The 23,512-nt window shown below is 48.3% G+C and overlaps 1 protein-coding gene across 3 annotated transcripts in view; it reads left to right on the top strand.

Moving 5' to 3' along the window:
- CALN1 (calneuron 1) overlaps positions 1-23,512 on the top strand; it is a 528,610-nt gene that overhangs the window by 25,743 nt on the left and 479,355 nt on the right. For 2 of the 3 annotated variants that reach the window (XM_058711417.1, XM_058711416.1), the window contains exon 2: positions 14,760-14,949. In XM_058711417.1, coding sequence (XP_058567400.1) covers positions 14,831-14,949 — 119 coding nt within the window. In that variant the 5' untranslated portion in view covers positions 14,760-14,830. Of the gene's footprint in view, positions 1-14,759; positions 15,031-23,512 lie in introns of those variants that run through there. The other variant, XM_058711418.1, reaches the window with a different exon arrangement.

The raw sequence follows: 23,512 nt of genomic DNA, 5'->3' as shown, positions 1-23,512 counted from the left end.
CAGCATAAATGATAAATGTGTATTGAAATTGAATCTCCCTGGAAAGGAACGTTTTAAGTCAGCTGAAAGCACAATGCCAGGTGCTGCTTGGCACCAGAAGCAAGGGCCACTTGGGCTGACGGTCCCCTGAAGAGAGGAGACTAGTTAGGGGCAGAGGATGGGAGAGGGAGGTTCACAACCAGCCGGGGTCCCTCTCCAAAGGGTGGATCTGAAGGCAGCACGGGCCCCCTCCCCTCAAGCTCTTAGACAGCCAGGGGGCTGTGGTCTCTCACACTCACAAGTCTGGCCAGAACAGCTCCCAGAATTAGCACCTGCTCTGCCAAGGCCCTGGGCAATGAGGAAATGAAGCATGATGACCTCCCCACCCCCCCCCCGCCCCTGCCCGCCCCACCGAGTTTCTGCGCCCAGGCATCTGGGGAAATAAAGCAGCCTGTCTCTTTCTGAAGCTCTACTGCCTTTGCTGGGTGTTGTTGAAGAGGCAAGTCCCTTATCCCAGGGACCAGGTGCTCAGGTGAGTCCCAGCTTGTCCCTGTCTCTGCCCTGCTAGCCCCAGCCCATGACAGTCAGGGGTAAAGGAGCCCTGAAATTCAGGTATCCATCGGCAGTGAACGAAGCCTCCCAGGCAGCATCTACGTAACGAAAAGTGTTACCTGTTTGGGGTTGTGAGAGGTCGTGCGGCCTGCGGGGTGCAGGGTGAGATCGGGTAGCTACTTCTTCCTGGGCTGGAGCAAAGCCCACGTATGCAACTTATGTGTCTGTGGCATCTTGCTTTATTTTCCCAAGCTGCTTTCTGGTTATGTCTTCCGACAGTGCTAAGGTTAGGGTTAGGCTTAGGGTTATAGTGAGCCCTGATTTGCATACACACCCTGGGAATGTTCAGAAGATGGGGCAGATCCCTGGAATGACTCCCAGGCCAGCTACGGAAAGAGAGCTGGGACAGTATTCCCACAGTCAGGACTAAGAGTACTTCCTAAGCCCAGCGTCCAAGAATTACTCAAGAAGACCCAGACATAAGCCCTGAGTTAAAAATGGCCAGCAAATGCCCTGCCCAGAGGTACCCCTGGGCATCAGTGAGGGAAAACCAAGTGTTCCTGGGATCGTCTCTCTTCCTTGCTTCTCAGTGGATCGGCCGGTCTACCCAACCAGGAAGCAAAGTCACCATCTAGGATGTAAAGAGCCTGAGCCACTGAAGGCCCATCGAGATAGGGTTTGTCTAAAAGAGTTGTCCCCTTGGAAAGCTCTCTCAAGTTCCAGGAGCCCTAGGTGAGCAGGGCGTGCCCAGGAGTGGTGGGTATATAGCCACGGGCAGGTCCTGTGCTAGGTGCTAGGGACACCATGGTGAATGTGGGGACTGCCATCCTCCAGACCCCTGGGGTGGGGGTACAGAGCTCCTCCCAAAGATGAGGAATGGGGAAGAACCGGCAGGCAGAGGGGGAGGAGCTCCAGGTCAACCTGGAGACCCAGCGATCGCTGGGTGGGGCTCAGAGCACCAGATCACCGCGACGGAGTCTGAGGCCCGTGTGTCCCAGGGAAGCCAGGGTTACCCCAGACCTATTGATGAGTCCCCACAACCATGACTAATGAACAAGAGGAGTTAATGGACTCCTCTCCATTCTCAAAGCCTCTGCCAACTCTGCCACCAAGAATAATAAGCATTTAGAAACTAATTATACATCTGGACAAATCTGTTTCAGTCTACTGGATTGAACATAATCATATTAAAATATAATGAACACATTCAAATACACAAGGCCTGGTGGAATAGTCACTTAGGAACCGGTGTTGGCGGGAGAGGGGCTGTGAGAGCTCAGTGGGAGCGGAGCCTCCTCGGGCCTGTAATTGATTTCCTTGTCACTTTTGGTTTAGGTCCTTAATGCCGGCTTGTTCACACAAACCACTGGTGGTTCTGTACCCTGATTTTGTTGCCTGGCATCCAATCTTTGTCTCATCTGGGTTGGAGGGATAAAGTAGGGGTTGCAGGATGCTTCTGACATGCCGGAGACTGCAGCCTCCAGCCCTCTGGGCAACCAAAGTCTGCTGCGTGGGAGGTCTCATCCGCGTCCTCCTTGGGAGGCAGGGTGGAGGGCACCCAACGGCACTGGTGTTTCCCAAAGCCCAGCCTCTAGATGCCTATCTGGACCTTCCTCAGCCGTACGTATTGAGCATGTCTCCAGGTCTCCAGCCTAGATGAGGACTCAGGCCTCTACTGGGAATCCCCGAGGAGGTGAGCTTGCTCTGGCAGCTGTCCTGGTGCCTGGAGCATGTTTTGGCCAAGCACGCCCTGGATCGAGGCTTTGGCCTCAGCTCCCTGTGGCTTCTTGCTGCTGTCCTGCACTTCTCTGCCTCCTGTACCAGCTCATTCCAGTGCATTCCAGCTGGGTGTGACGTCGCGGGTGGAGACCGGCAAGTGTCAAGGGTGGAGGGAAGGGGCCCGTGTAGGCATCGTGATCGGCTTCTGGAAGAGCGTCGCCATAGCGCACGGGCAAAGTGAGTCTGGGGCCGAGGCTGTTTGCTTTTGTGCTGCTTGTAGATGGGAGGTCCTGGCCCCCGGGGAGTACATGGGGCACAGGCACCTGTATGACCACTGATGAGGGAGGCCACAGTTGAGAGCCGGCCTGCACCAGACAGCCAGGTCCCCATGGTGAGGCTGGTGGGCCACATATATGCCCCCTAGCCATGCACAGGCCTCTTCCTACTGCTGGGGTCCCACCATCTGAATCACTGCTCTGGCTTCCAGAATTGTCCAGGAGGTTCCTCCCAAATGAGATGGTGAACTAGATGGCTCACGGACCAGAGCTAGCCCACAAAGAGGTCTGCCATTGTTGTTCTTGCGTTGTTGTGTTTTTTATTTTGTTGCTGTCTTAAAACTTTTGACGCGGTCGCCGGCATTTTAAAAATCAGCTGATATATTACTTTAACAATCTGCGTTTCCAGTTCCTTTTTAAACATTCCATCTGGCCATACTGGAACGTATCCCGACAGCAACAGTCAGTTGGTGATGAGCTGTGGCCACCCCTTTGGACAAGGGGAATCATTCCATCATGGTCTCCTGCCACCTTTGTACTGGACATTTGGCTTTTTTGTATCTTTATGTTACCACCCAGTCCCTGTAGGCACTGGGGTCACCACTGGCTGCTTTATAATAAGGATCCCACACTCGTATGAATTAGACTCAGGTGCTGAGCCAAGAGAAGGGTGCAAACCTCGCCAGCTCTGACTGCATGAAGAAACACCACTGACTGGGGGGCTTAATCAACACACATTGATTTTCCCACAGTTCTGGGAACTGGAAGTCTGAGATCAGGGTAGAGCCTGGTCAGGTTCTGGTGGGAGATCTTCCTGGCTTGCAGACATCTACCTTCTCACTGTGTCCTCACGTGGCAGAAAGAGAGAGCAAGAGAAGGTGAAGGAGAGAGAGAGTGGTTGTTTTTTCTTCTTATAAGGCTACAGTCCCAAAGGATTAGGGCTCAACACTTATGATCTCGTTTAGCCTAAATTGCTTCTATAAAGGCCTTCTCTCCAAATACACTCACAGTTGGGGGTTAGAGCTGCAGCATGTGAATTCGGAGGGGACACAGTCCAGTCCACAGCATCCCTGGATTTCAGGATGTACATTTGGAGGCAAGAGGACCACCGTCGAGAAGGGCAATTAAATGACCAGTGGGGGTCTCAGGCCATCCAGTCACGTCACAAAAATGGGAACAAATGCTTGAGTGAGGGATAGACTTGGCAACTGCAAAGGGTGGGGACACATGGAGACACAGGGCACATGGTCCCTGCCCCACAGCTCCTGTGTCTCAGCAGTCCTGGGAGAGAGAGAGACTTAAGGAAAATTCAGGACATCCTTTTTCAAACATTTGCTTGACTAACCCACACTGGCAATTTATGCTGGCCATTTCCAAACTCTTCCCTTCTGCTCTATCTCTAGAAAGTTCTATGCTCCTGTACTGGGGTGAGGGTGAGTGGCAGTGGGGGTGGGGTCGGGAAAGGTGGAGTGAGGTCCTTCCAGACCTTGCTGCTTGCACGCAAGCAGGGCAGGGGCAGAGATAGAGGGAGACAGAGAATCCCAAGCAGGCTCTGCACTGTCAGCACAGAGCCTGACATGGGGCTCGATCCTGCAAACCGGGAGATCACGACCTGAGCAGAAATCAAGAGGCAGACGCTTAACCGACTGAGCCACCCAGGCTCCCCAATAGGGGACTCTTAAAAGCAGAAAGCCTCAGAGACGGCGTGGAAGCAGAAGGAAGGGGAACATGCGTGTGCGGGCATGCGTGCATGTATGCACGTGTGTGAGTAGCAAAACTTGCCCAGACGCCCAGCAGTGAAAAAGCAGGTATTAATAATGTCTTCCCCTGCAGGAGGCAGCCCCCAGGTCAGAGGGTGGGACTGACCTTGTCCAAATAGGTTCTAGGCGCCAGCCTGCATGGCCTTCTGGAAGCTTCTCAGGGAGCTGGCGGAGCAGGACCAGCCATGGCCAGGAGGCAGATGGATGAATGTTGTCCTACTAGGAAAGCCAGGCTGGGGGGTGTGGCCTCCATCATCTGGGAGCTTCTTTTTAGGGGTGGGGAGAGGGGTCCTCCAGGAAGAGCGGGGTGTATTGGGGATTTCTCTGTCCAATGGTTGACAGGTTCTGGAAACTTCCTGAGGCTGGGGACAGAGAACTTTGACCAAGGCCTGGGGCTTGATTTGGAATGTGAGGTATTTTTTAAAAGTTTTTATTTAAATTCCAGTTAGTTGACGTATAGTGTTATATTAATTTATATATAGTGTTATATATATTTACATTTATATATAGTATTATATAATGTATATAATATGTAACATATATATATATAACGTATATATATAACGTATAACGTTATATTAATTTCAGGTGTACCATATGGTGATTTAACACTTTCACGTGACTCAGTGGTCATCACGACAGGGGCACTTCTTTTTTTTTTTTTTTTTTTATTTTATTTTTTTTTTTTATTTTTGGGACAGAGAGAGACAGAGCATGAACGGGGGAGGGGCAGAGAGAGAGGGAGACACAGAATCGGAAACAGGCTCCAGGCTCTGAGCCATCAGCCCAGAGCCTGACGCGGGGCTCGAACTCACGGACCGCGAGATCGTGACCTGGCTGAAGTCGGACGCTTAACCGACTGCGCCACCCAGGCGCCCCTACGACAGGGGCACTTCTTAATCCCCATCACCTATTTCACCCATCCCCCCACCCACCTCCCTGCTGGTAACTGACGGTTCTCTACAGTGAAGGGTCCGTTTCTTGCTTTGTCTCTCTTTCCCTCGCCCACCTTTGCTCATTTGTGTTGTTCCTTGCATTGCACATATGAGTAAAATCGTACGGTATTTGTCTTTCTCTGACTGACTGGGTGTCCCAGTTTGGTTTTCCCAAAACAGGTTCAGTGGGACAGGCATGGGGGGGTTGGACAGGGGCTGGGGGTCAGTTCATCCAATGGCTGTCCCTGGGCATGCAGGCCCACCTGCGCCCCAGTGAGCCAGGGTGGGGTCTGGGTGGCAGTCAGCATTCTGGGTCCGTATTTGGGAGCTGTCTTGAGTATCTTTCACTGTCCGGGGAAAAGAGTCCCAGCCAGGAGAGTGGATGCCCTGGGGGCAGGGCTTCCCCCCCAAGAATGAGGGGAAGTGGTAGGAAGCAGGGAACCAGGGTCCACACTGGGGTTCATGACCGAATCCTGGGCAGCGGAAAACAAAAAGAGCGCACCTGGCCCCCAAAGGTCCCCCATAGGGTGCCACGTTTGCCAACCATGTTGGGGCCACGGCACATGCAGGAATGACAGCATTTGTATGCCTGCTAGATAGAGAGAGAGGCTGTGGGTGGCCAGAGGGACCCTGCCAGGATGCTCTGGGAGATCCCCAAGGGCTGGGCAGGAGGGGCACCAGCTGGGCACAACCTCAGCCTCTTTGCAGAAACTTAGTGGGCCCTACTGCGGGGCTCGGGAGAGGAGCCATGTTTGGGAACACAGCATGCATGTTCCTCCTTCCGCCATTCACCAGCTCTGTGCCTCGTGCCTCAGTTTCCTCACCTCTAGAATGGGGATAATATTAATATTGAGACCCGCCTCCCAGAGTTATCATGAGGATTAAGTAATAAATTCATGTCAAGCTCCTAGAACCCCACGCTTGGCACGGAGTACTTCATTTGGGTCAACCATTACTAGGTATTTCATCCGGTTTAGATGTCAACGACTGTAAAAGTCTCCCTGACTTCACAGATATTAAAACACGAACGTAGTTAGAGTCTCGGAACATGAGGTATGGTATTATTTGGTGTTGATTATGAGGGGATCAGAGCAAAGGGAAGCTAGATGCTGCCTCCTCTGCCAGTACAACGAGTGGGAGTCACTGGGAGGAACTTCCTATACCGTGTCTTCAGGTCAGAGGCTGGATGTGGGTCCAAGACGGCAGGGAGTGGGAGAGATTAAGGTGGTGGGGGTCCGTCAGGGGTCGCAGCAGGGCTAAATGGGCCCTGCAGCCTGGGGCTGCACCCCAAATCCTGCTGGGATGAACCCACTGGGACCTTTGAAGACCAGTGAGACAGCAGATGCGCCCCCGCCCCTTCTCTTGCTACGTTCCATGCAGGACTCCCTGGTTATGCTAATATCCTTGTACTATGAAGACTAATGATACTCTTCTTAGATGTGCTTACTGTCATTAGTCACAGCTTACTTGCCGCTTACCTTACAACAAATCACCGTACGCCCCTGCCCAGGGACTCCACGTCGAAGAACAATTCCTGTAACAAGGTCATGGACCAAAGGAGTGTCTGTCATTGCGGACATTCTGGCCATTGTGATATACTTGTAAGTGAGAGAGTTCGGAGTGAGGGCGGATTGTTTGGAATGCCTCACAGCACGTCCTGTAGGTAGCGGGCTTCACATCATCGCACATTCATTCAACAAACATTTACTAGGTGTCTACTAATTCCAAACCCTGAGCACATCTGCAGGGACCATCCGAGCTACCGTGCCAGTGATCACAGCAAGGGTGGCAGAAACTCTGTTATGCCATCTTACTCAGCCAAGGAAAGCTAAGAAAAAGCCCCTGTCCCGTGCCCTCGTTTCTAACCTGGCCTCTTCATCCACTTACCTTAGCAAACACTAGTGAATGTCAAACCCACTCGAATGCAAAACTGACCATGTGTCCAGAGCATATTGTGTCCCCTTACTTTACACGCAAGATAAGGTGTCAAGATCCATGCTTATCACATCTTGTTTCTAACCATTTTAAAAACTTCTTACTTGGGATTGTTTTCATTTTATCGTTCCTTCTTAATTTACTTGTGATGCCTCTCTAAAGAACTTTTTATCATCAACAGTCTATATAGAAAGGCAGGGTAAATTGCTTGATTATTTCCTTTCATTTATCATTTCTTTTAAAAAAAATAGTGAGTAGTTGGTGCCCTAGCAGTTACATTCATATCCATTTTCAGAGTAATGGATTATTCCGAATCTGGCCATTGGACCTGTCTTAAAGTTGGCCTCCTCTATCACATGACGTCATTGGGAGCTTATCTGTATTCAGGCCTGACTTTTATGTTTCCTCCCACAGAGCTGAGTCCTTATGGCTGAAAATGGTATTTAGAGACCACAGTATGAGTTCTAGTGGTGCTCATTGCTGCTGGTTTTTTAACTGTCAAGGCTTTTCAGTGACAGAGCCAGGACATGCATGTTTTTTTTTTTTTTTTTTAATGCTTATTTATTTTTGAGAGAGAGAGACAGAGGGAGGGAAGGAGAGTAGGGGAGAGGCAGAGAGAGGGAGACAGTCTGAAACAAGCTCCACACTGGCAGGGGAGAACCCGATGTGGGGCTTGAACTCTTGAACCCCTGAGGTCACAACCTGAGCCTAAGTCGAATGCTTAACCGACTGAGCCACCCAGGCGCCCTGGGACATGCATATTCTTGAAAGACAAAAATAAATCCTGAAGTCATACTAATATTGTTATGCAAATTAAATTTTCGGGTTCTTATTTCACTTTAAAATTTTATATCTATGTCTCTTTTCTGCACCACAGAAAATCTTGATTCCTAATAACATTAATTTATTTATGATTTCTTCCCTAGGCTCTATCTCACTTGGGATGTGCAATCAAAATATTAAGTTTTAAAGGATTAAAAAAATCCTTCTCTCCAAAGTTAAGCATCGACCTGAAATATAGTTGTGTCTGCATGTTTTAGTTTATTTTTTACTTTTAGGAATTCCTTTACTTTTCCTTTTGATAGAACTTTTAAATATGTAACACTTCGAATTTATTTATTTTTGCCGTTGTGAACAGGCTCTGCTTGTGTGTTACTTCTTCTCAGTAATGTTTCTATATATGAAGTCTAATAAGTTCTATATGTTAATCTTACATCCTGAAAGTTTGTTAAATTCTCTTATTATGTGCAATAGGGTTTTCATGGGTTCTTTTGGGTTTCTAGATATATAGTTATATTATTGAAGGAGAGTTGGTTTTATTTTGTTTCTTCCTTTCTGATCTTATGCCTCTAATTGCTTGTCTAATCATATTGGTTAATGCCGACGATGCGGTGGGAATAGTAACAGAGACAGTAACAATGCAGTGAGTAGTAGTGAGGATAGAGACTTTATCTTGATTTTAGCAATTAAGTCTCTGGGGTTTTCTCAAAAGTAAGAGGCTGGATACTGACTCTTGAACTGATGTGGATATATATGTATTTATGTTAAGGAAGTATCCAGTTTCCTACTGTGTTGCGATTTTCAATTTTCGATTGAGTTGCTCAGAGCCATTTATATTTCTTGGTTTTCATTTTGAGGAACCAGGATTTAGGATGTTTTGCTTATGTGAGTCTCAGCCAGGACATGAAGGGACATTGGGACTCCTGAAAAGTAGCAATTGCAGAATTATGTTGCAGGTGCTTTTGAGGAATTACTTACAGTTTTTAGATGTGGATTAGAATCTTGGCTTTGTCTGGGTATCCATGTTATTATTATATATCTAAATGATTTGGGGTAGAAATAGGGAGAAAATGAATTTCACTTTTATGTTACATTTAAGGGAACATTTAGCATGTGCTTTTGTATTTTTCAGAAACTCAGTGGACATTTCCTAATGCAAACCAGCAGTTTATTTTTTATCTTTTATTTGAGCTTTTGAATATTCCTTGGTATTAAAATATTTTAAGTGAAGTGTCCTCTGCAGGAGGACAGCTTCAGAGACATTAAGTACACAGCACAATGGTCAGAATTTATTGCTCATCAGCACGTTGAGCAGAGTGTTTTCTTCTTTGACAACATGCATCCTATAGAAGGAGCTCCAGTGCCCACGTGTTCCAATAAATGCAAGACTTAGCTTTGGGGCTGGCTGGACCTCACACTCTACCTCCGACTTCTTGTTCTCAGCAAGTTGTACCTCACGAAATACCACTCATTCCGCTCAACGTTTTGTCCAAAGGTAACTTCCAAACAGAATTATGTTGAAGGGAACACTTGGGCGCTGTTGGTGAGGGTGTAAATTGGTACAACCACGGTAGAAAACAGTGCGGAGTTTCCTCAATTAAAAATAGAGTTTCCATGAGATCCAGTAATTACACTTCTGGGTACATATCCAAAGGAAACAAAATCACTATCAAAGAGATATCTACAGATACACACACTCTCATGTAGGGTGCAGCATTATTCACAGTAGACAAGGTATGGAAACAACCTAAGTGTTCATCAATGGATAAATCAATGAAGAAAATGAATGAATGATCCCATATATATCACATTTTCTTCATCAATTTATCTATTGATGGGCACTTAGGTTCTTAAATATATATATATGTATATGCATATATATATATATAATCCATATGATATATATGTGTGTGTATGGTATATATATATATATATACATATATGTATATATATATATATATAGTGTGTGTGTGTGTGTGTGTATACAGATATACACATATTTGTGTATATATATATACATATATATATATCACACACACACACACACACATATATATATATATATATACATATATATATCACACACACACACATTGGAATATTAATCAGTCAAAAAAAAATGAAGGAAATCCTGCCATTTGCTGCAACATGGATGAAATTGGAGGATATTATGCTAAGTGAAATAAGCCAGATACAGAATGACAAATAATGCATGACCTCCCTTGTATACAGAATCTAAAAAAAGAAGTAACAGATAATAGAATGGTGATTTCCAGGGGGTAGAGGGTGGGGGAGGGGAAGGGAGATGTTGGTCAGAGGTTACAAAATTTTAGTTACAAGATGAATATGTTCTAGAGACCTGAAGTCCAGCAAGATGACTGTAATTAATAATAATGTGCAGTATGGGAAATATGCTAAAAATAAACTTGAACTATGCTAAAAAGTAGTAAGTGAAAGAAGTGGTGAACAAAGTGTTAATTAGAATTACGTTCCATTATAACAAAAATAAATTTTATTTGTGGATCAATCTGACGACACACAGGCGGAGGACTTTGAGAGAAAAGATCCACCTGCAAAACCCTTGTTGAGCATTACAGAGGATACAGTTGTGCTTATAATGTGTCTATCAACAACTGTACAATGCAGCAGGGGCTACAAGATACAAAAGACTAACCTGATGCCCAATGTGGTCAGAATGGGGGGGAGCATTCTTGGCAAACGTTCGAAGTGGGTCTTAGTCTGAATAATCAGTCTGGGCAGTACTTGGGGTGCGTCCACCCCGTATTTGTGAATTATTTATGCCAAAAAATGCAAGCTGGTGCCCTCCAATCATAAACATTAGATTTTCAGCCATACCTCGCTCCCACAGTGATTGCAATTTCAGACACTCCAAGAGGGACGACAGTCTACCAAGGACTGAGTTTGCCGGTGACCCGTGTACCCAACGGGATGCTCAGAGACATGGATGCTGGAATGATGAGGCTGACCGATTCATGGAGACTGCATCCCTACTTCTCCCCTCCGCAGAGGCAGGCACAGGGATCCATTGTGCTCTTAAATGGTGGGACTGAAGGGAAGAATTAGAACCTCCCCTCTTGGATACTTTTTTTTTTTGAATGTTTATTTATTTTTGAGAGAGAGACAGAGTGTGAGTGGGGGAGGAGCAGAGAGAGAGGGAGACACAGAATCCGAAGCAGGCTCCAGGCTGTCAGCACAGAGCCCAGCGCGGGGCTCGAACTCATGGACCGCGAGATCGTGACCTGAGCCGAAGTCGGACGCTCACCGACGGAGCCACCCAGGCACCCCTCCTCTTGGATACTCTTTACGACAAACTGACTCGTTGAACTGAAGAAGCAAGAGCAGCCCCTTCTTTGGTCTATGCTTTGTGTCTGTGTTCCCATCTTGATTCTGGGTTCTTCGGGGCTGTGTCTGTCCCTATCCTCCTATAGGTTCAGCCCAACACCCATCTGAACAGAGTGGGTGTTCAGCCTGTTAGGTGCAAAAGAAAGGAATTAATAATGATATCTAGCATACGTAGTACTTACTCTGTGCCAAGCGCTTTACAATAATCCTAAAAAGTAGGTGCCATTATTATGAGACCCATTTTGCAGATGGGGGAACTGAAGCACAGAGAAGTTAAGTTACTTCTCCAAAGTCACACAGCCCATAACCGGCAAAGTCAGGATGTGACCTGCATGGCCTGATTCAATTATCCATGTTCTCAAACTCCTCACCACCCCCAGTCTCTGCATATTATGAGTTGGTAAGAGAGATGGAGTAGATGCGACACCTTGAGTGGCCCTGAGTGCCTCACAGTGGATGGGCAGTGCTCAAGGAACATTCTAGATGTAAAAGGAAGTGATTGGGTCATTTGTTGAAATGAAAAGCTGAAGAGGAAGGACACCACTGTGGGTCCAAGAATTAGCCCAAAGTTCTAACTTCAAAACGTGGGCTCAGAAACCAGCTCTTGGCTGACCTTTCAGATGGTAATAAAGACAAGTGGCAAAGGGGCATGAAGGAGAAATTCTAGAAGTTAATTGCCTTTAGGATTCTCATGAGGAAAAGAGATAAGCAGTTAATTTGGGGACAAAGAGTTACGTTCAGCAGGTATTTACTATGGGTCTCAAGGTGCATAAGTCCCCACCAGGGACTTGGCAGGTGTGTGTACCATGGCTCTCGTCTTCGAGAAGCTCCTAGAGAAATGGCAGGATGCACGTCCATCTTCTATCCAGATGCCGACTTAGTTGACCCTGGGCCGTCAGCCCCAGCCTATGGAGGGCTCCTTTGGTATCCCCCATTGTGTGACAGGCCAGCCTTGACCTGGGGAGGAGCATTCTGGGGAGATAGCTTCCAGCTGGAAGAGCCAAGTCCCCTTTTGGCCAAGAGACCAGCCCCCAGCTTCGTGTTTCTCTGACACATCGCGAGTGCTGCAGTGAAGGGCAGCAGAGGCCAGCTGAGCAGGTGTAATTGTTCCTTATGGGGAAGCTGCACCCCGAGGGCCTTGCTCCTGTTGAGCTAGGAGCAAGTTCCAAGTAATTAAGTGGATTGGGTTCTAATGCCCTTGTGACCATCAGCTTGGACATCCTTTGCTGAGAGCTCTTGGCAGGTCCTAGTGCTGCCTTGGCGGCCAGGCTAGCACTGGCGGGGGGTGCCCCTGCCCTGGTGTCCACTCTGCGTGGAGGGGACTGATGAGGGAAGGGACTCAGCATATTCGGAAGTTCTTGTATATGGGGAGCTAATTACTCTCTTTTGAAATCCGTGTTTGCCACCAATCACAACTTTCATGGTGCGAAGCCTGTCATGGCAACTAAAAGCCTATCTGAAAATAAAATGACACTGTTTTGTTTTGTTTTGTTTTGTATTTCTACCGTAATGACACAGGACACTTGTTTTTCCTTTTTAACTTAACGTGGTAACTAGAGATGATGACAAGAGTACAGATGCGTGTGCAGCACGTGTGGGTCAGCAGGTGCCATAGTGCGTGCGGGTATGGGTTGTGTGCCTACATGTGTGAGGGTTCCCGTGGGTGCATGTTGACGGGGACAGTGTGTGCAGCTGTGTGGCTGTATGTCCAAGGGCAGGGGCTGGATGTGAGTGTGAGATCACACATAGGCTGCGAATGTTTGAAGACCTGTCTGTGAGCGTGTGTGTGTGTGTGTGCAACCCTGGAGATAAGTAGGGTTGCATGGATGTGTCTTACGTATGGCTGAGCCTATCTCATTTGGGCTGGGATGGGGCTGACATTCAGTGCCTACCACGCATTTAGTCACAACCAGAGTTTACACACTGATAACATGTGCACACACCTCTTCAAGGCTTTAGGTTTCCTAAAATTTTTTTTAATGTTTCTTTATTTTTGAGAGAGAGAGGCAAAGTGTGAGTGGGGGAGGGACAGAGAAAGAGAGAAAGAGAGAGGGAGACAGAGAGACAGAATCCGAAGCAGGCTCCAGGCTCTGAGCTGTCAGCACAGAGCCCGACGCGGGGCTCGAACTCACGATCGCTTTGAGATCATAACCTGAGCCAAAGTTAGATACTTACCCGACTGAGCCACCCAGGCGCCCCAAGCCTTTGTGTTTCCTAAAGGCATTTTCTGAGCCTATCCCCTGTGAGCTGACTTCGGCAGGCGGAATGCTTCCCAGACATAGAAATAGACCTCTCGTCAGATCGAGAAGGCCAGAAGTAGAGCTGGGAGCCTTTTCCCAGGAGGTGATGGGCAGGGACCCAGAGTGAGGGCTGGAGACCCATTTGCCTGTTGCCGGGAGAGGCCACTGCCAGCTGCAATGTGCAGACACCCCCGGGGCCAGCTCTCTCAGACGAGGACTCGGTGTAGGGTGACCAGGGCTCGTTTTGTTTCACCACCAAGATCCTTCCAGCTGAACTCTCTGTGCTTCGCACCTCTTGAGACTCTGTTTTATTTTCCTTTCCTTTTAACTTCAGTATGGAACCAAAGAGAACCAATACCGATCAAGTGTTAGTTCAATAAACGCTTATTGCACAACCAATTATTTTAAGGTTGTTCCCGCCCGGGCCCCCATGACACGGCGTGCACGTGAATTACTCCCTGCCTGGAGCTTTGCTCAACGCAGTGCTGCCGGGAGAGAGGGGCGGAGACTGTGGGCAACAGCAGAAGTGGGCCCGGACGAGGGGTGTCTTAACCTGAGCCCCGTCACGAAGGACGGGAAGGGGTTAACCAGGTGTGGGAGAGAAAAGGAGAGATGGTGACGTAAAGGGAACCCAGCGGCTCAGTACACGTGGGAAACAAGCCTGATGGAAGCTGGTGAAGGAAACTAGTCTTGGACGCTGTTAGGTTTGTCTACAGAAGACAGGACGACATTGCCCCGGGATCGCCAGCAGCGTCACAAGCCGGGAGGCTTGGCAAGAGTCCCCTCCCGAAGGCGGCTATTTCTAACTCTGGCCCCCACTTTGATTCCGTGGCTCTGCTGATGTCAACAGCCAGGCAACAAATTATGCTGGCAAGGCGCCGGGCTTTCTTGCAAGTTGCAATCACGTTGGCCGCTGTAGCTGAATACTACAGCAGAGCCCCCGGGAGTGCGAACGGAAAAGTACCTGTAAATATTCCAAAGGTTGCTTCCAAAGGCACATTATTGGTTTGTTGTGTAATACCCTCTGGTGACATTGAGGCCTTATTAATAACTAAACATCTGTCACAACTGTAATTATACTTCTTAGTGCCAGGATTGTGCGGGTTGTGCATTGTCCTGTTTAAACACGGAAGGGAGGGTGTAAATAATTTAGGCAACCGACGTTGAGTAAATAACCGAGCGGCACCGGGCGGGCAGTAAGTTTCTGTCAACTTCTTGCAGACCGTGTGTCTCCGCTGACGTTCCCTTGATGTGCTCGCAAATCTCCCTGAGAACATCGCCCTGGACCTCCGATGCGGCTGCCCGAGCAACCTGGAGAGGGGAAGCCCGAGAATGAGGAAAAGGGGGGCAGAGGAGCCCCCGGAGGGGGAGAGGAGCCGCCGAGGAGCCAGGCCCCCGACTTCCCCACTTGGCAAGTCTTCTCCCCCCAAACCCCCCGGAGAAAGCGCTTTCTCGAGTGTTTGCTCAGGACTTGATTGTTTTCAGCCCTCAGGTAGGGGGTGGTGCGGGGGCGGGGGCTGGGAGCCTTTGCTGCCGAGCGTCTGAGTGTCCTGTGGGTGGGGGCGAGGACAGGACGCCTGGGAGGGGTCCTGAGAGGATGCGCGTCCCAGCTGGGTACAGAGGTTTTACCGCACATCTTGAGCCTGACGGGTTTCCACGGGCTGTATCTGAGACGTGTGGACAGAGCAAGAGGATGGGTTTGCAAACTGACCCTGTCCGGAGCTGATTAGGTTAGGGGGTGCTTGTTAGGAAGGACAGATATCATTTACAGAGTGCGTACCCTGTGGCGGCATGGGAGCAGGAGCTTGGCAAAGATAATCTCGCAGTCTCCCAGTCTTGGCAATGAACCCTCACAATAACCCCGGAGGAGTGTTATTAACCCCATTTTTACGGGAGAAAAGTAAGATATTCGACACCTTTCTCCAGATGGCCCAGGCAAAGGGAAGCCCAGGATTCCTGCCCAAATCTCTCTGAATCCGAAACTTACATTCATAACCACTGGCCTACCTGCCTCTCCCCTCTTACAGGTGAGGAGGTCGGTTGAGGGGGAGGGGTTTTGTGCTCCCCGAGCCACAGGGGTTCAGTCCTGCTCTCTTTCTTGCCCTTGGAGACGTTCAAGGCTGTAAAAACTCAAGAGGAATTTCAACTCCGGGAGGTTTTTTGTACAGAGGGAAATTTTGATCTACGTGATCAAGGAGTTGGTCTGCGGTGAGTCATAGAATCGGATATGTTCTGGAATGGTCTCCCTCGGGCTACTGGGAATGGGCCCTCCAGCCGTCTCTGCCACCGGTTGCCAGGAGGGACCGAAAGTGTTTATGGTGGGGGCCGTGAGTTTATGGTTTGGGCTGCAGGAGGAAAAAAGGAAGTGGGAATATATCTGGTGACTACAGCTTCTGCTTTTTAGTGATGTCTCCCAGGGGCTGGGGACGAGACTGCAGGTTCAATCCAGAATCTTCTCCAACACAACTTACTGTTCGGGAAATCAAAGCTGGGGGCTGATGAGACCCGTGGCGAAGGGCATGGTGTGCTGAAGGGCAGGCTTGGAGCAAGTCTCTGATCAGGAGGGTTGGCTAGGGTGGGAGGATGGACCTGGGCTGGGCCTCCCCGTTCCAGCTCACCGCTTCGAGGAGAGGAGCCCCAAGAGGAAGAATGGTCCATTCCAAGGGTGAATTTCCTGGTCGGCCTTTCCTCAGCCTAGGATAAGTGATCGAATCCTGGGTCCTTGCCCTGGGAAAGTAGGGGACATGTTGAGGGAGGGAGGTCAGGACTGGGGCAGAGAAACTCTTCTGCATGTCCTGTGGGGGTTGTGGCAAATGGCAAATGTGGAAAGGATAGTCATCTACCCTATTGGCCGTGACGATATCGTACAGGAAGCAGCAAAGAAGTCTGATGGAATCGGAAAGACCATTTTGCTCAACATATTCCCACAATAAAAAATATTTCCTCATTTGCTCCTGCGGCTTTGGGATTTAGGATTTGGGGCCAGAGCTGTGATGGGCATGAATTGGACAGATTAGTTTTGCCTGTCTCCAAGGGCAACAGTGGCCCAGGTGGAAAGAATCTGCTTCCCCCACACCATCGGCTTCTCCTGGGGGGTTGGCATTAATTCTTTGCGGGTCCCATGCCGAGGGTCTCTATGACTCCTGGATTATTCCTATCATGCATTCACATCACCACAAACCCATATTTACTTACTCCTTCCTTGGGGACACACTTACACATTTCTCAAAGATTTCCTTGTGCAGTAGACAGAGCAAGACAGCTAAAAAGAAGGATGAGGTGGGGCCATGGGAGGGGGGTTTGATGGTCTGGGTCTCAACACAAGGGTTGGGCATGGAGGGGACAGGAACACGGCCTACCGGAAGCATGTCCTCACAACAGTCCCCAGCAACGTTGTCTCGCGGAGCACATTGTGTCCCGGTCCTTTGTTCCTTGGTTGGAAACTCCTTCAGAGGGGACAATGTTAGGGCTAGCCTACAGAGCATCAGAGGCCTCCTCAGCCCCTGAAGCAGGCTGTGTGCTGGCCCACGTGGTTATGCCTGGTGCGGGCAGAGTAGGCAAAATTACAAAGTAGGGAGGCATCTCCTCGATGTGTTCCATCTTCCTGCCCCAGGTCATTCTCCCCCTTCCTGGTACCATTTTGGTTGCAAGTAACAGAAGTCAGGTAGAGCTCTCCCAGATGGAAAGGGAAATATATTTGGAAGACTTTAGGCAGGGGTTAGGGACATGGGGGTTGCCTCGTGGAATCCAAGGCCTCGGAGGTGGCTGGAATGAGGGCCTAGGGGGACACAGTAAACCCAAGAAAACTACTTCTCTCTGCCTATCTATATCTCCTCAGTTTCTCTGTCCACGTGAAAATTATCCATGTCAGATAGCTGCCAATTTGGCAACTAGCCTCAGCTGAGAATCAGCATGGTTTCAATTTCAAATTCCCTGGGAATAGGCTCATTGTTGTCCATTCGAGATCAAATCAACAGGGTCCAGGGGAAGAGAGTCAGAGGGCACGGGCACGGTTTCTTCCACTATAAGTACACAGATGGGAGAGGAAGGCAATGGCCAGAGAAGTGGGTACCTCATCACCCTACTTCCTTGAGATACTGGATTTTGTAACCCATTCTTGAAGTTGGCTGGCTGTCCATTAAGTGCTGGAAAGGTACTTGCAATTAATGCTCTAAGCTGGAGGGTTTAAAAGAAAGTGGTCCCCAGACGAGAGAATTATCACTGATGGAACAAAAACAGTGAGATAGATAAAACTGGCTGGGGGCACTCTCTAAGTGCAGGGTGGAGAGAGACCCTATGCAGAGGGCAGGGACTGGAGAAGTAGGGTACCCTTTGGTACCTTCAGCCTTCCTCCCAGATCTCCTCCTGAGATTTACAGAAGAATCCTGCAGAAGAATCTATTCCTGTCTTTGCTTAAGTGTGGGTAGGCTTTCTCTTGATGTACCTGAAGGAGATGACCTATCCATGGGGACCTCCTTCACTTCTTTGAGTCAGCATGAAGACCTGACTTGCCTCTAGCCTGCCAAGGTGCTGATTCCTCAGCCTGGAGGTCTGAGGGGATGTTTCTCCCCTTTTATCCAGACTATGGGATCTGGGGTCTTTGGGCCAGTTCTAGAGCTGACCCATGGATCGTCAGTAGGCCCAGATGGCCAGCTGGAAGGAGCCCCCAGGAAACAGAGAGATGCCCAGGTGGCTTCCACAAACTACAGCTAAGTAAACAGCCCTACCGCTTTGGTGCTGCCCCAACCCAATCTGAAGGAAGTTTTTCTAATATGGGGAGAAATGGATGTGGACTCTTGATATATGAACTAAAAATAGTCCATGTTCCAAACAAAGTGTTTTTAGTATTTTGAAATGAAAACGTGTAGACAAAGCAAGGATTCAGAATGCATGACTCATTAAATTGCTGATTCTGAAAGCAATGGAAATTCAAAGGGAATTTTTCTCTCCCTATGTCTCCCTCCCACCCCTGTTCTGAATAGCTTATAAAAAGAGTCTCTACATAAACAAGACCCATAAACTCCTCCATGATTTAAGGTCCTGCATAGGAGAGGCAGAAGGAACTCAACCTTTATTGCCTGCTTACTAAGCTGGCCTCCCTAGCTGGGCTGGAATCGACCAGAATCTGCCCTCCTCCAGTCTGCCCATCCTCATTTCTCTTCTTCATCCTCTCCACCCTGTCCCAAGGTGTCCAGGAATTTCATGGCCCCACTATGGCCACTGTTCCTCCCTCCCCTGGGTTCCAGGCTCTGCCGGACCTCAACAGCACTCAACTCATCAGCCCTAACAAGGGTGCCTCATCAATGAGCAGTAGCCATGGGGGCATCTTAGGGGAGAGTGCACACCATACGCTACCGTAGTGGGATTCAGTGGTGGGAACCTCCATCAACTCACTAGATGGTCTTGGGCTCATTGTTGGGTTAGGAAGGGTTGGGCCTCATCAGTGACATTCAGCTTTTTTGCTCACAAAAACCTTTCTAAAATGTCTTATGGGGAATGTTAGTACTTAAAACAGAGAAGAGGACCCATTCTTGTTGGAGCAAGGTGTGTGTGTGTGTGTGTGTGTGTGTGTGTGCGCGCACACACACACACACACACACTTGGGAGAATGGGGAGGTCCTCCAGGACCCCTGAGAGGAACAGTGACATGTTTCACCCGAACAGGCTATTGGGAGACCTTCATATCACAAACCCTTAAGAGATGTGTAAAAATCTCGCCTCCAGTCTCTCCTAGTTGCCATCATCTGCTTTCCTTCTGATCATCACCACACTTCTTGAATACATTAGCGGCTTGTTAAGTCTTGTATCCGTCCTGAGGAAAGTAAGACAACCTGTGGATGACCAGCCAAAATTTTCACCTCCTATTTCCTCAACTTCAACTCCAGTGACTTTCTTCCCTCTCCAGCTTCACTTCTGTGGCCTGAGCCATCATCTTATCACCTTCTAGAACACTCCACCTCTGAGAGCTCACGCGGAGTGCTCCTCTCTTTGACAACCCACTCTACAGATGTTTACCATTGCTGTTCCCACTTCAGGATGTGGAAACACTGTGAAAGAAAATCCTTTATGGATACGGGGCACGGGTAGGCAACCTCACGCACTCACAAACTTCAACCCCAGTGGGTCCTCCATGTGGCCTAGATTCTTCTAGTGGTCAGGTCCCCTCACATTCTTCACCATGACTGTTTCAACCCCTGTTCACTCTTCTAAAAACCATGTCACTTCCTCCTTCACAAATACAACAAAGGCCCCAAGAAAAAACTTCCTCAACTTTCTACCCATCCTCCTGTCACCTTTTCTGCATTCTGGTTCATTTTTTCTCCTCCCTTCCCATCATGGTGAAAGAGGGGGTCCCTCTACCTGTCCAAGGACCACCTGCCACATGTGTGTGGGCATTCATTTCCGGCACCCTCTCTCACCTTCTTCCATCAATTTTACCTCCTTTATTATTCTTCAATCTCTTTCTTCTTCCCCCAATCATAAACATTCGTTCTCATGTCACTTAACTTTTAAAAAAAAGCTGATATGTTATCATTTTGCTCAAACTTCTTGAAAACATTTCCTACTCTTGTTCTAATGCTCTACCTTTCTTTTACTTCTCACCCCTCCCTCACTGTGATCTGGCCTCTGTCCCTGTCAGTCCACTGATCATATGCTGGCTGGAAGAAAGGAGAGTGTTAAGTACAAAGGGCAATGCCAAGATCGAGCCAGTTCAAAATTTAGCCCATCAAAGTCTATTGGGTGAGTTTACAAACTCTATGGTTGATGGGCTGTGCCTACTAAATCAGGAACTTTCCAAAAAGAACCCATAAATCTGCTGACCCCAATTCCCTTCTCCCTGGGATGTTCACTGATAGCCTTGCCAGGTCCTCAGAAGCCCCTGTTGGGGTTGGGTGGGGGGGAGGTTTCTGCTGCCACATCGCCACACCAGCAATCATGCTTTTCTCTCCCTTGTTGTGCTGGCCACTTCTTTTCCCTTCCCTTCCCTCCAGACCCAGCCGCCTAGTTGGGATTTCAGATGGTCTTAGCTAAGAGACTTAGAATGACTCTCATTCTCCGGGAGATTGTCTGACCCTACCTTGGGAGTCCTCTTTTATCCAGGGTTTATTTGCTTCTGTTTACTTGTGATGATTCTTCTAGCACAACACGTTACAAATTGAGGAGGCTCTGAACATCAGTGTAAATAAATATTCCTTTAAAAGTGTTTCACGGTCAGCAAAATTCAGATGATAACCCATGATCTATCTACCTCTTGGAGGATATCAATGCATATGAAAATCTCAGAGATGCTCTACAGCAAAGCAAGCGGTTTATCTTTGTTTAATTCAGCTTTGCCAAACACAGTTTGAGCCTGGAACACTGGGCGTGTGTGTCGTGTTTGTGTAAGAGCCTAGAAATCACATACTAAATGTTGATTTCCTCTCCTTGGGACATGCCTGGTTCTCAGATCAATGCAAATGATAAGTAACTGATACACCCTAGGACCAGTGAATGCGCACACCAATATTCATTCAAACACCCTAAATTGGTGTGCCAGGCTCTGTGCTGAGTGCTGGGGATAAGGTGAATAATCGTTTCCTCATGTGGTTTATAGGCTCATGGAAGGGATGGATTAATACCATAGAGCTTATGTGTTAGATAAATTCATGCACAGGGCGTGCCTAAGAGCATGTCTCACACACAGACACACACACACACACACACACACACACACACACACACGTAGTGGTACAGCTCCAGGGTACAACATTCACTTCCAAAATAAGTACCCGACGTGAATGGCACCCCCCTGCAGCTGTATAATGTAGATAGAATAAATAAACACTCATCCATCCAAATATGCACAATTTGTTGTTATTAGTAGTCACATCGCCCCGCAAGTGTTTTTTTCACTTAACAATTTATTACCAACATGGTTTTCTATTGTACTGTGATTTATTTAACTTAGTGCCCTGTTGATGGCTGTTGAGGCTGCTCTATTTTTGCTGCCACCAGCAGTGCTGCAATGAGCATCTTTGTATATTTATCCTTATGAACTAGTGCAAGTATATCTAAATATAAATTTTCTAGAAGTGAAATTTCTGGGTCAGAAAGTACACATGCTTTTTCTTTCGCTGGATTTGCCAAATTGCTCTCTAGAATTATTGTACCAATTTGCCTAATGGAAGGGCCTCCGAGGACAGGGGACACTGGAATGGAGGGGATGGTGACAACAGAGGAGAAGGGCTTGAAGGTGATAATTAGTGGACTAGCGTCCCTTAGGAAGTGAGAGAGCAAGGGGTCAAGAGCGTAGTCTTCATGAAGCAAAAAAATTCTAGATGCACCAAGTGTCCATTCTGGACTGCTCAGAAAATATAACAAATGATCGTAGCTAAGAAGTTTTGATCAGTCTTTCACCCGCCCGGAGATTCCAGAATCCTCCTTTCACCAAGGATCCATTTGTTTTCTGTGTGGTTCTTCTAATAAAACATGCCACAAATCGATGATTAACATTGATATTAATAAGCATCCTCTAAAGGCACCCCATGCTCAACAAGCCAATTAGCCCCTAGGAATTTGTTTTCTTTGGAAGGGCTTTGGGCATAAGGAGTGTGTTTGCCTGTCTTTCTGGTCCTTGTATGGGGGATGTGGCAACGGGCCAGAACGTATCGACATCATAGGATAAACACGGCCCACGTTCATGCCAACGTCCATTTCACCTCTTGGCCAGTGATCTTAGATGGATTAATATTCAAACAAAAGCTGGTATGTTATGGTGTGGAATGCTAGGGTTTACAAAGATTTTTTTTTTAGTTTTTTTAATGTTTATTTATTTTGAGGGAGAGAGAGAGAGAGGGAGAGAGAGAAAGAACAAGTGGGGGAGGGGCAGAGAGAGAGGGAGACACAGAATCCGGAGCAGGCTCCGGGCTCCGAGCTGTCAGCACAGAGGCCGACACGGGGCTCGAACCCACAAACAGTGAGATCATGACCTGAGCTGAAGTCGGACGCTCAACTGACTGAGCCACCCAGGCACCTCTGGAATGCTAGTTTTTAAGATAAAAATGGCCAAAGAGGTTTCTTGCTTGCAGGGGGCTGTGTTTTGGGCTATGACCCCATAATTCTCAGAAGCCCTCTTGGGAAAAAATTTAGAATTGTTGGGCAAGACCAAACACATCCAGCACACCCCTGGTGTTTGAATCAAATTTTAATTTGAGCATTTTGCTCCTATTGAGAAAGTGGGACAGAGAAGGGGAGGGACAGCGGAATGCGTGCCTTAATATTCTTGCTGCTAGCAGAAGGCTCTATAAAGCAGCACTTTGCCTCAGGATCAAGTTCGTCTTGCCTATCACAGAGTTCAAAGGGAACCGAGAGACACAGTGCCCCTCAGGCCTGTCCCATTAGGTACTTCTCCTCTAGTCTCTCCTACTGGAGCCAAGTCCAGTGGCCCACATGTGGCCACTGTAGGAGCCTGTTCCTTCCGGACCTCTTATTTCTCCTTAGTCTGGCTACTATTGCTTTGTAATAAATCACCCCAAACTCGGGGCGGGGGGGGGGTGTCACAAACCAACAAACATCTGAGGCTCATGGAGTCTGTGGGTCAGAAATCCAGTAGGGATGGCCCATTCCTGCCCTGTGATGTCTGGTGCTTCCATTGGGAAGACTCCGGTGGCTGGGGCTGGAATCACTTGGTCACTCTTCACATGTTTGGGGCCTGGGCTGGGAAGGCTGAAGGACTGGCTCAGTTGGGAGCGTGTGACTTCTCCATGTGACTTGTGCTTCTCATAGCATGGCCTCTGGGTCTGAAGACAAGCAAGTAGGGACAAGCCTTCTGGGAGGACCAGCTAGGACCTGGTTGGCCGTTTTACGACACTGCCTTGTAAAAATCACTTCCGGCACGTTTAGTGGTCAAAGCAGTTCAAATCCTCCTAGATTCAGGAAGCGGAGACAGAGACCTCACTTATCGGTGGGAGGAGGTTCAAAGAACTTGGGGGCCA

This window comes from Neofelis nebulosa, chromosome 18, assembly GCF_028018385.1.
Source record: "Neofelis nebulosa isolate mNeoNeb1 chromosome 18, mNeoNeb1.pri, whole genome shotgun sequence".
NCBI lineage: Eukaryota > Metazoa > Chordata > Mammalia > Carnivora > Felidae > Neofelis > Neofelis nebulosa.
This window is presented reverse-complemented; position numbering and strand designations above follow the sequence as displayed.